At 29.4% G+C, this 12088-nt stretch overlaps 1 protein-coding gene across 1 annotated transcript in view; it reads left to right on the top strand.

Moving 5' to 3' along the window:
• Positions 1–12088, top strand: part of LOC113556434 (retinal homeobox protein Rx1) — a 43354-nt gene that overhangs the window by 13509 nt on the left and 17757 nt on the right. The window contains exon 2 of the mRNA XM_026961375.1: positions 4648–5111. Within this exon, the coding sequence (XP_026817176.1) occupies positions 4648–5111 (464 nt within the window). The remainder of the gene's footprint in view (positions 1–4647; positions 5112–12088) is intronic.

Below are 12088 nucleotides of genomic sequence, written 5' to 3'. Positions count from 1 at the left end.
TAAACTGTACATGCGTATATATATTATATAGTCACAGCGTTTGCAGCACATTCGTGTGCGAGACGCGAATAGTGTCGATTAATACACACGATGCAAGCGTTGTAGGCATATATATATATATATATATATAAAGGTATACTTGCAGTTCTATAGTATAGTCTGTTATACATAATTTATAATACAGTCGATGCAGCATACAGCCATGTAGGTACTATCTAACTCAAACTAAACAGTCAGTCATGGACAACAGTCGTGGTATATAATGCTTATAAACTACACGAGTGTATAACTATAATAGGCATTATATTATAATATAATATATTAATATACATTGAGTATATACAGGATGATTATTTGTACACGCATTATTTATTGTAATTTTGAACAATAAAATAATTATGTTCCATTTATTTTGTATTTTATGATTTTAAAATGTATGTAAATCAATTTAACACAAAAGTATTTACGGATATAACAATAATGACGTTAACAAAATATCACTGTAAATATACACCGATATAATTCATACACATTAGTTATTAGCTATATTTAATATGTATATAATATATATTATACCCGGTATGTATGTATGTATGTATTATTATTATTATTATTATTGTGTGTATAATTTTATATCAGCGGCACTGGCGGTAGTGACGGTGTCTGATTCCGCTAACGAGGGTATCGCGTGCCTTGTCCGGATATATGCCGGGTTTATAGGTATAGCTAGGTATATATAATAATGTATAGGTAAATAGGTATATATATATTATGTTGTATTTTTGACAAACAGACAGGACGACAGTGGTGTAGTGGTGATGGGTGGTGATGGCGGTGGGGGTGGCGGCGACGGCAGCACTGTCGGAACGTTAATCTGATTAGTGCGGAAGAATTAAAAAAAAAAACTTTCGTATTTTTTTCTCTTACAACGATAATGTGTATATATACACGATGCTCAAGGCAATAAAAATGTTCGTTTCAGAATCGTTAAGCGCTCTCACGAGCGCAAAAAAAATATATGTATGTATTATACGCTTAGTTAAGGGCGTTTAAACTTTATATATATATAATACTACATAGCAATACATAGCATATAATATACTACTATTTACTAGCACAATAAAGATAATTGGCGAAACGTTTAATTATACCGCGGCGGTGAACTGACGTCGGTCGTTATAGTAATATAATAATATATATTAAATATATTTTAACTAGTTAATGTATAAAATAAACCTACCGATATAATTTAAAAAGTAAAACTAAAAAATACTGCAACGGCCGCTCGGTGTAGTTATAATAGCTGGTATATCGTAGGTATATTATTTTGTAACTGGGACATTGTTGATTAGTAGACGAAACTCGTGTAGATAGAGTGGTTATTGTAATACAATTTGTTTTTTAATTATATCATCTATATAAATCAATATTTACAATAAATATTAACGTGTTTTCATGACACGAAAAATCGTGTCATCTGACACTACTGGCCCTGAGAATAGATCACTACATAAAGTACATCAATAAGTAGTATCACAATTATTGTTTTTAGCTGCTTGAAATTATTATATTTTTAATACTATAAGTCTGTGATTGTATTTTTTAAAGTAATGTAATAATTTCAAATGAATTTTAATAGTACATTTTCTAAGATTTAAAATTAATTTTTAATCTTTTGAAGTTTTTTTTATTGTAATTTTAACTTTTATTTGCATCAAAATTCTAGCGCTAAATAATGTTATTCAAATATACATAACTAATAAGAGTGAAAAGTCTGTTTTTCAAAAACAATTTTAATAACAATAAACATATTAACTATCTACCCTAATTTAAAAAATGTAATAATCTTCACAAATTATTCGCTTACTCAAGTAAATATAATATAATATTTATTCTAGTATTCTATATAATTTTATTTTATTTACTATTTAACTAATCGTTGCAACGTAGATTCTCGATTGAAGTATCTCAGTACTTTATTTTCAAGTTTGTGTTTTTTACAACTGATATTTTTTATTCTTTCTCCTCAACATTTTTTTTTTTATCAAATAATGTTATAATGATATTATTAAAGATATTATCTAACATTTACACTAACCTAAACGGCTATATCATTTCTATAAACCTCGCTAAACAACCGCATAACATACACAGACTACGCAGCGAGACTCTATCGATCTCGTCCATCCATCCAGGCTTCCTGCAGCTGTTGTATATCTTGAGATTCGTGTATAATAATGTAAACACATATGTGAGTAGTGAGTACCTACGGTTAATTTGGGTCTTCTAAATACTCCGGTCCGTTCATAAAAATATTATGTTTTCGATTTAATCAGCCGACTATGCGTATAAGTAGTTCTCGTTATGTGCGATTAGTGGCGACAGTCAGAAGCCGCTTCCACATTTACGCCCAGTCTACCGGGCTATCGATTAACTTGTCAAAATCGTCAAAATGAAACTAAAATATTTATTACTATGCACGGCAATGTATTAAACAATAATTATATATATTTATATAAAAAAAAAAAATACAAAGTCATTGGTCCATTTACAAAACACTTTTACTACAACACAACGATAATATCAAATTATTCTACACCACGCACGCACACGCGTATTATATATTATAATATTTACACCGGTCAGTGCGCCTCTCGTTTCGATCAAAATCCTTCTTATTTTTTGCCGCCGTTTGATTTGTACATTATTTTATATTATTATTATTATTATATAGTTACTGCGGTGTGCTTCTCAATCGTTGAATTATTATTATTATAATATATGCTACTGCCGTCACTGATCGCGACGTGACGTTCGGTCGTTATCTTTGAGCGTACCTATATAATAATAATATTATATTTAAACGATCGGCGGTAGCGTTTTTTGACGGCCGATTTTTATGGTAATATTATTTTTGTATTCATCTGTGTGGGGATAATATAATATTATAACGTTTACCTATACCTACTGCGGCTGATAAACATCTGGTTAATGTTATGCAGTCCGAATTAAAAGGTTTCCGAATGAAATCACTTTATGCGTGATGGAAATTTTATTTCGTGGGTGGAGTCCGCGTAAATTAAGTGGTTATTTAAATCCAATAAAACTATCGTTTTATTATTATTATTATTCTCCGTAGGAGTCAATATGTATACACTACACGTCACGTCTACGACCGTCTGTATGTCAAGTTTTTATTAAATTAAAGTAGAGGGAAAAAATGTGGTTAAAAACTTGTATTTTTGGGCGTGTTAATTCAACAAAAGCTCTATCGCATTGAATTATATATCATATTCTTGTGATACATAATGTATAATATGTTCAAACATGCATGTGTTCTATATGAGACAAGTATTTTAAACAGCGCTTAGATTTAATTGGTAATTGATTTAATGATAATGCATTAAATCTTTATTAATATTTTTAAACAGAAAATATGATAGTATTATGTATAGTAAATAAAAATAAAAAAAACAGTTTGAGTCAACGTGTGTTTGCTGTAGAAGAAAACGTTTACTTACCGGAGGGTTCTTGACTACTTGTATTATAATATGGTAGTACTCAAAAAACACTTGGTTGACAACAACAATCGAAATCCTATAAAACTTTTGTTTTTTTTTTTATTTACATTTTCAACAAAAAGCGTAAACATATATTCTATTCCATTTTTTATAAAGCATAATCGAATTTTCCCCCTTACTAACGTACAATTAATTTGATGAAAAATTATAACTCAACAATTAGGTACCTAACTATAATATCGTATACATTAATAATTATTTTATTAGTATGCGCGCACATCCAATAATATTATGTATTATAAACAAGTTCTCATCTTATTTATTGTTGTTTTAAACTCTTGTTATTAACTATTAAAATTTGTTTGATGACTTTTAAAATAAACATAATTATATTTTCTCTAAGTACATTAAATCCTTAATTATAAAAGCAAAATAACAAGCACAAAGTATAGTTGTAATAATACCTAGTTTTTAATTAAATTCCCTATTTATTGCGTGTTACAATATTACATAGTATGACATTCAAAAGATCATGGCACTTTAAAAACATTAATAATACTTAGTAAATAAATTAATAAATTAATATTAAATTAATACTTAGATTTTCATAGTTATTTATTAACTTGTTTAATTTCAAATACACATTTATTTAAATTTGTATATTAATCTGAAAAATAGAAAACTGTTTGCTCTGATTATATAAATAAATTGTATAATATAATTTAACAAATGAGAACAAATTACGTTCTATATGTTCTCTTCAATCTCGATGAAAAAACGTGAAACCTTTTTAACATATTTTGTATTAATATATATTATATCACAAAATACAGTTATATTTAATACCTATCAATATTATGTACAGTGGAACCTCGATAACTTGAACCTCTATTAGTCGAATTTTTGATAACTCGAATTTTATTTTCACCCCCAACCGATTCGAGTTATCGAGGTTCCTCTGTATAACGATAGTTAAAATGTACCTAGCAGTCTCGCACGCATTACGTTCAAATCGGCGGGTACTTGTGGCATGCTATTCATACAAACACAGAATAGTTGGCCAGTTAGCGTGATTATTGACTATATGTTGAGCAATGGAATTCACTTTGCGCACATCTTTTTCTAGGAGAAAACAGCTGTAATTCTAGTGACACCGAGCAAAACCGTCATCATCAGCTCATACCATCCGACCAACATAACGTCATGCGCAGCGGCGGCTGTGGGGGCGTTGTCGGTGGAGGAAGCGGTGGAGGGGGAGATTGCGGCGGCGGTGGGGGTGGAGGAGGAGGCCCGCCACAACAACGTCGGTCCGCCGACATGGACGACATGAGCGGCGGTGGGTGCGGCGACAGCAGTGACGGCGAACCGGACGACGAGCAACTGTCCGGTGGCCGGGCGAGCGCGTCGCCAGCGGCCGCGGCCGGCGGCATGTCGCCGCCCGACAAGAAAAAGCACCGCCGGAACCGCACCACGTTCACCACCTATCAGCTGCACGAGCTGGAACGAGCGTTCGAAAAGTCGCATTACCCGGACGTGTACAGCCGCGAAGAGCTAGCCATGAAGGTCAACTTGCCGGAAGTCAGGGTTCAGGTGAGTTTTTCTTATTATTATATTGGTTCACACAACAACTTTGTACATATCATTCGCAGCAAATTATAATTCCACAGTATAGCCACCTAGTTTCGACCCCATCAGGTTTGAAATTTCCTTACTCTATTTAATGGTCATACCATCAATTGGCCTACAAAATCTTATTTCGGATTCCGTCCCAGGCACGATACTACGGTTCAACAAATCCATAGTGTCATCAATACAATTTCAGTCTTCTTTTAAACGATTTTGATACATGACACGGGCTTCAAAGTTAACTTTTTAAGTTAATTTAAAGTTTAAACAAATATTTTCCGTTTGCTATACTTTCAAATAATCAAATTCCATCTCGACAAACGGTCGTTAACAATACGTTAAAAAAATAAATAAATATTCATTTACCCAGATTATTATGATTGGAGTTCCTCGAGGTAGTGACCTCTCACCAACACTCTATAATATTCACATTTGCATTATTCGCGATCCTAATCATATATTATATTTTCATCCCTAACTATATCTACAATTGTAATTGGTAAGACAGTATTTCAAAGCTTATCAAAATTCGTAAACTACCGTAAAACGTTAAATTTTTTCAGTGTTATTCTTTTATTAGTTTAGGTAGGACTTGTAAAAGGACAAAATTGCATATGTGGGAAAGTCGTCGATATCTTCAATGTAGTATATTGTAGCCTTGACGTTAAGGAATTAAATTCTGTTGTCAGAATGCTTATCGAATCGCTAGATCCATCGGTTGGATAGGACCATACGTTGGAAACATTCTTGATCAATATGTCGCGGGTGTGAGATAGTAAAATAGTAAAATACAGCCAGCATTTACTTATAAGTTATAATCGCCACTTCAAGTATCACTATTATTCTTATGATTTATAAAGATTTAATACTGTCACCGTCGTATACATCTTTTATGAGTTTAAATATTAGCTAGTAACGATATAATATTTTATAATATAACAATAATTATAATTACACTATTAATATATGATAATACATAGGTTCACCGTAGTATAACGTATTATGTTCCTTAGATCTTATTAATAATTGATGAAATAACAAATGTCATACTGTTTAATTCCCCAAAAATGAATTCATAATGGAATAAATTTTCCAAACGATTACACGCCTTACAATTTACAGATTAGGAAGCTACTGAAAAATCAAATCATATTACTAGTAACTTTTGATTTAACGTGAAGACATCAAGCGTAATATATATATAATATAAATATTACAGTTAATCGGTTTATGTTTCACTTCACTTAACAATTAACATTATGTAAACAATGTAAACGTACTATGTTATGAGTAATTAATTAATAATTATTATGATAATTATGTAATTCCCCTTTATTTTTTTTCCATAAATCCTTATTGTAATTCCATAATCGTCTACAATATGACTGACTAGAGTGGCCATGATATTATAATAATATGATCATAGACAATAAATGTCTATATTAACTTGCTACTGAGTACCTACTAACAATATCTCATTGTTTTTTTATCATAATTATTGTTATTGAACAAAGTATTAATACCATTTAATTTAATAGTTATAATACGTCTTGTAATTATACTGTTAGATTTCTATTAAATTATTTACATTTTTATTAACGCATATAGCAGTACGATTTTCTGACGTTATTCCCGGTAACATTCAAAGTTAAGCTAAATTAATTATATACGATTGGAAATTCCTCGAACTTCACTGTTATAACTTTTACTCATTAAAAGAATATTTTATAAATTATTTTAACCAAGTAAATTGAAAAATACTTATCATATCTAATAATTTATATACAAACACATATTGTTAATGTTAATAGTTTATTTTAATGAATCAAAGGATTCAAAATTCACCATAAAATCAACCTTGTTTTTTCATCCAAATATTGTTTACAGTGTCAAAATACACACAAATATTGTTTTTTTTATAAATCAAATTAAAATTTTACCGTGATACACAAATGTATTAAATGTAGAAATAATATTTTCATGATACTAAAAATGTTTCGGAATAATGAGTGTAGACTCTTAAGTGGATCAACTAACAAATTCTTATCATAATGTACGCAAATAAAAAGTTGATTTTAGGCAAAAACAACCGTGTCTAATTAATATTTATTAAATGACAAAATAATTGATAAGTTACCGTCAACAAAAGAACACTTTTATCATAATGCCACGTTCAAATGTAATATATGTATAAAAGTGCGTGGGCAAGTGTGTACCTATTTGATTTTGTTTTATAATGAATATAACTAATAACTGTAATAAGTTATAAATTGTTATTTGAACAAATCATAAAATGTTTCTGATTGCTATCTAAAATTGAATTTTGTTATTTAATTATCTCCCTAATTGACGCCATGATTAAATTATAGTTTGATTAGTTAAATAATATAATTAACGTAGATTCAGAAATTCCACCGTAAACAAGTACATGTTGTATGTGTATGCGTGTCTGCAAACATATATTATATAATACACAGGTGCGTGTGTGCGCGATACCTCCACAAGAGTCTTTAGTTAAATTATATAATCGATGTGATTATACGTTTGTCATTTAAATGGATCTACCTATTGGTATCCTTATATATAGGTACCCTCTCAATCTCTATTTACGACGTTCATCGTACGAAATTAGTGTGGTAACAAAATATTTTTTCAGTTGTATTACAATTTTTTATTTGTTTTGTAAGCATTAGCTATTATAATTAAATAATAAATTAAAAACCGTACCATGCCACCGATGCCGATTATTGTGGATAAGTGACTAGGAAATCATTACCTTTATAAATAGAAACTCGAGCCATTATATACGCGTACCTCTCGACATTAGTGTAAACTGTTTTATACAAGAAAAAAACCACCGACTTCAATATTTACATCACATAAATTACTTTTGGGACACAGTTTTAACTAATTTCGCTTTTCACTCAAGGAACAATAATAAAACTTTTAAACGACAATGACAATCTAATTAATTTTATAATGTTTTAATAAAATATAATGATATTATTATAGAAAAGTTCAATTAATAATATTGAGAAGAATAATGTAATAATCACTGTTAAAATTAATTATTAAATGCAAAAATATAGTTTAATTTTAATCACGCGACTTGACCGTTATTATTTAATAAAAAACAAAATTTTAATTTGAAAAACGTTTATCACTTTAATTTTTTTATCAATTTTTTTACATTATTCACTATCCTGATCACTCAAAATTGTAATTTAAATGTATATGTTCGGACTTACACCTAAAAACTGTTTCGTAAAACGTTGGGAATATACTAGGTTCTTACTTACTAGACGTCTGGAACGATCAGTCAACACATAAATATATATAATATGGGTATATACGTGTATATCACGATATTTGTAGAAAATCTTAAAATCTGATCAGTTTTTGCAATAAATTAAAGATGGAGCTATGTATATTATAACTAAGTACCATCATATAGCATAAAAACTCAAAATTTCGATTATGACAACATTTAAATTTTTTTTTTGGCATCACTCTACATCATGATCAAATCATTCTCTACAAAGCTTAGCTCAAACAGTCCTGTATAAAATATAATATTATTATATATACCTATAGTTATAGTTGTCATCATAAAACACTGGTTATTATATTATCTATGGTGTTTTGGTTGAAAATTATTTTGAAAAACTGTAATATCATACGGTTGGGTGAACGAAAAAGCTGTCTTCTATGGTGCACGACCTATACAAAAAATATATAATATAATATAATATATAACATATTTATAGACATTGGTGAGATGCGTTAGTTAAATTAAAAGTAGGTACCTAAGTTATGTACGTTATATAATATACAATATTATTTTTGGAAATATCTTTTTTTTCGCGGTGTATTTTTGGGTCGCGAATCGTTTGTCTCCGAGGAGCGGAAGGGTGGTTATAGATGGTGCGGGTGTATGATGATGATGAAGGCGGAGTGGAGAGTGAAAATTGCCGTTAATCGTATCATATTTACTCGGCCGCGTCGACGCGTTTGCTCAACACAGGAGGGCGAAAAAAACAATCGCATTTTCCGGTACGCCGCACCGACACAGCCGCCACCGCTACCACGCCGTATGTATAATATGTATCCATTATATATCCTGCTGCCCGGTACACTTGACTCGTTTCCCACAAGAATGTTTTCAGTCCACCGCCGCACCACTATTTGTTACGACGAACATTATATTCGCAGGCGGTTTGTGTGTGTGTATTATATTATCTATATGTACTAAAACTATACGATTGTTATTATTCTCGGTGTAATAAACGTAATATAGCAACCGTCGAGAGATCGGTAAAAGAAACGAGACGACGTATCTTTTTTCTTTATATATTATATATTATAATCGCTTGCGTGGGTCTATACACTAAACGCGTTTATACATACACACATATAATAATACAGTGATAAGAATAATAAGAATAATATCACAAAGCAGTCATTGTTCAAAAAATTGTTGTTTTTAAAAATATTTTTCCTATTTAAATTTGAAATTATTTGTAGAATTAAAAAAAAATATATTATATTATTTTTCATCATTTATTTTTTTTAACGGTAAAATATACGTAACTTTTAATTTTGTATTTCGAAGTAAAATATGTTTTTGTTGAGTTTTAAAGACAGGGTATAATTTACAATGAGTATATGTACTTATGTAAATAATATAAGGAAGATATTAATATAAATAGAAACTACACACATCAACTAAATAACTAGAAAAAAAAAATATCTAATGACTTGTGATAATTTGAGCCCAAAAGTGTAAGGTCTTGCATGTGTCCCCCGTAATAACTCTTTATAGAGGATCGTCACGCAAAATACCTATTGCGTTTTTCTTCTGTAGGTTTTTCAATACCTACTCGGGTTTTCCTCAAATATTGTTCATATTATATGTATACGTTTATAGCACTCCTCGCGAAATCAAGAAAAAAATATTCGATGAGGGGCGATGCATTCTAACTGCGTAATCACTTAAAGGACTGAATCGATCGGTAATCGCACACGTTCAACACTTTAAAATATATGATATTTTATATACCTATTTATTTATTGTTTTTATACAATTTATAATGTTCCGTATTTCATAAAAATAACCCAGAAACATTTGTGGTGTACAAATAATTTCACAGTATGGCATGTTTTGGGGTAGTAAAAATGGTTCTTCAACTCTGAGGTGGTTTCTGGTAGTAAACTGGATCTAGTTGGTAATTATGTCGTTCAAAAAAAAAATATTATAATTACTTTTAAAAATAACAGAAGAAAACTGAATATTTCACAGTCATACAAGATTTCTCATAAGTAACTGTATTTTAATAATTAAAAAATATTGAAAATACTTAGGCATTTATTTTTGCTAGTGTTTGAAGTTTTAACGATATTTGTCATTTGGTATTTAAAAACAAAAAATACGATTTTTTTCTCCGATGATGTTTTATTATTTTGTTGTAATTCAAATTATATTAATCGCGAGGATTTAAAGCTATTTTCCATTATATAAATTTATGTTCCAGAAAAAAAGACATTTAAAAAAATTATTTTAAACTAATTTTAAGCTATATATGCATAGGACGTAGATATACCTATAGCGTTCTTAGTATTGACATACAATAAATAAATAAATAAATAACAATAATGTATGATATTCAATGACATAATTCAATGTTGTTGAAAAAAAATATACTTTAACCTACCGTTTTACTAATAATATAAATAAATTACTAACAGTTATATTATAAACAATTATAAATTACCTACATTGTTTTTTTACAATACATCTCATCGTTATTCACCAGTAATTATATTACAATTATTATCTAACTAAATGATCATTTATTAAGGCAAACCGTTGATGGAAAACGGATGTATGAATATTAAATTAAAATCAGCTCGATCTTATATTGCAAGGTTGTTCTAAAATTCAATAATAGTTGATAATTATTATGTATAGATTGATATACATATGACTGTGGCCGTGAATTAATAAGGATAGGTTCCTACGTTCAAGTAATAACAACATGAACATAAAATGCATGATAAACATTTCATATAGCTTTTTCGTTAACTCAAACATAGTATTAAAGTTAAATAATATTTAACCCCAATTCTCTGAAATTGATTTATAAATGTATTTACCGTGATCTTTAATTATATTACGTTTGAAAAATGGTACAGAGTTTTAAAATGAATTTATTTCGTCTGATTACATTTCTATTTTTGAATTTAATATATACCTAAACGCAAATTAAAATGTTAATGATTGAATTACCTATACCTACCTACATGTTTTTTAATATAATAGTTTTATTAACGGTATTGTATTTTGACAGTGAAACTATTACAAGCGATACGTCGTGCAAATACATTTTTTTTCTCTTTAATCTATATTTTTAGTTATTATTTCGGTGAACTCAGAACAATATTGTGTTTTTACGTATAATATACCGCGTTGAAGAAATAATTATCGCGAAAAATCTCGCTCTTTGCATTTCACTTGGGGTACGTTTAAAACCCTCTTACAATAGGCTTACTCACCTCCGATCGTACACCGTAAGTTAATTAAGTTCCTCTCAAGACCTGCACCACAGGATGATTTTGAAAGGTCTTAAATATGAACTATTGTGAAACAACTGTATACGACGTATACGTCTTAGATATAAAATTTTTCGGCTTACTGCCGTAATATTTTTTATCGCGATATAATGTTATTGTTTCTACAAAACCGACGCATTATTATTATTTATACTAGCTATGAGACAAATATATATATACATAAACAGCGACGATAAGCGACATAGGCATTATACATCACTGACTTCTATAAGCATTAAAAAATAGAAATAAAGTATATTGGTAGAATTCTATATTATATAAAATATAGTGTCGATGACGAATTAAATCATTCTGTTAAAGTCATATAAATA

This window comes from Rhopalosiphum maidis, chromosome 4 (genome assembly GCF_003676215.2).
Source record: "Rhopalosiphum maidis isolate BTI-1 chromosome 4, ASM367621v3, whole genome shotgun sequence".
NCBI lineage: Eukaryota > Metazoa > Arthropoda > Insecta > Hemiptera > Aphididae > Rhopalosiphum > Rhopalosiphum maidis.
The sequence above is the reverse complement of the archived record's forward strand: the minus strand, read 5'-3'. Positions and strand labels throughout refer to the sequence as shown.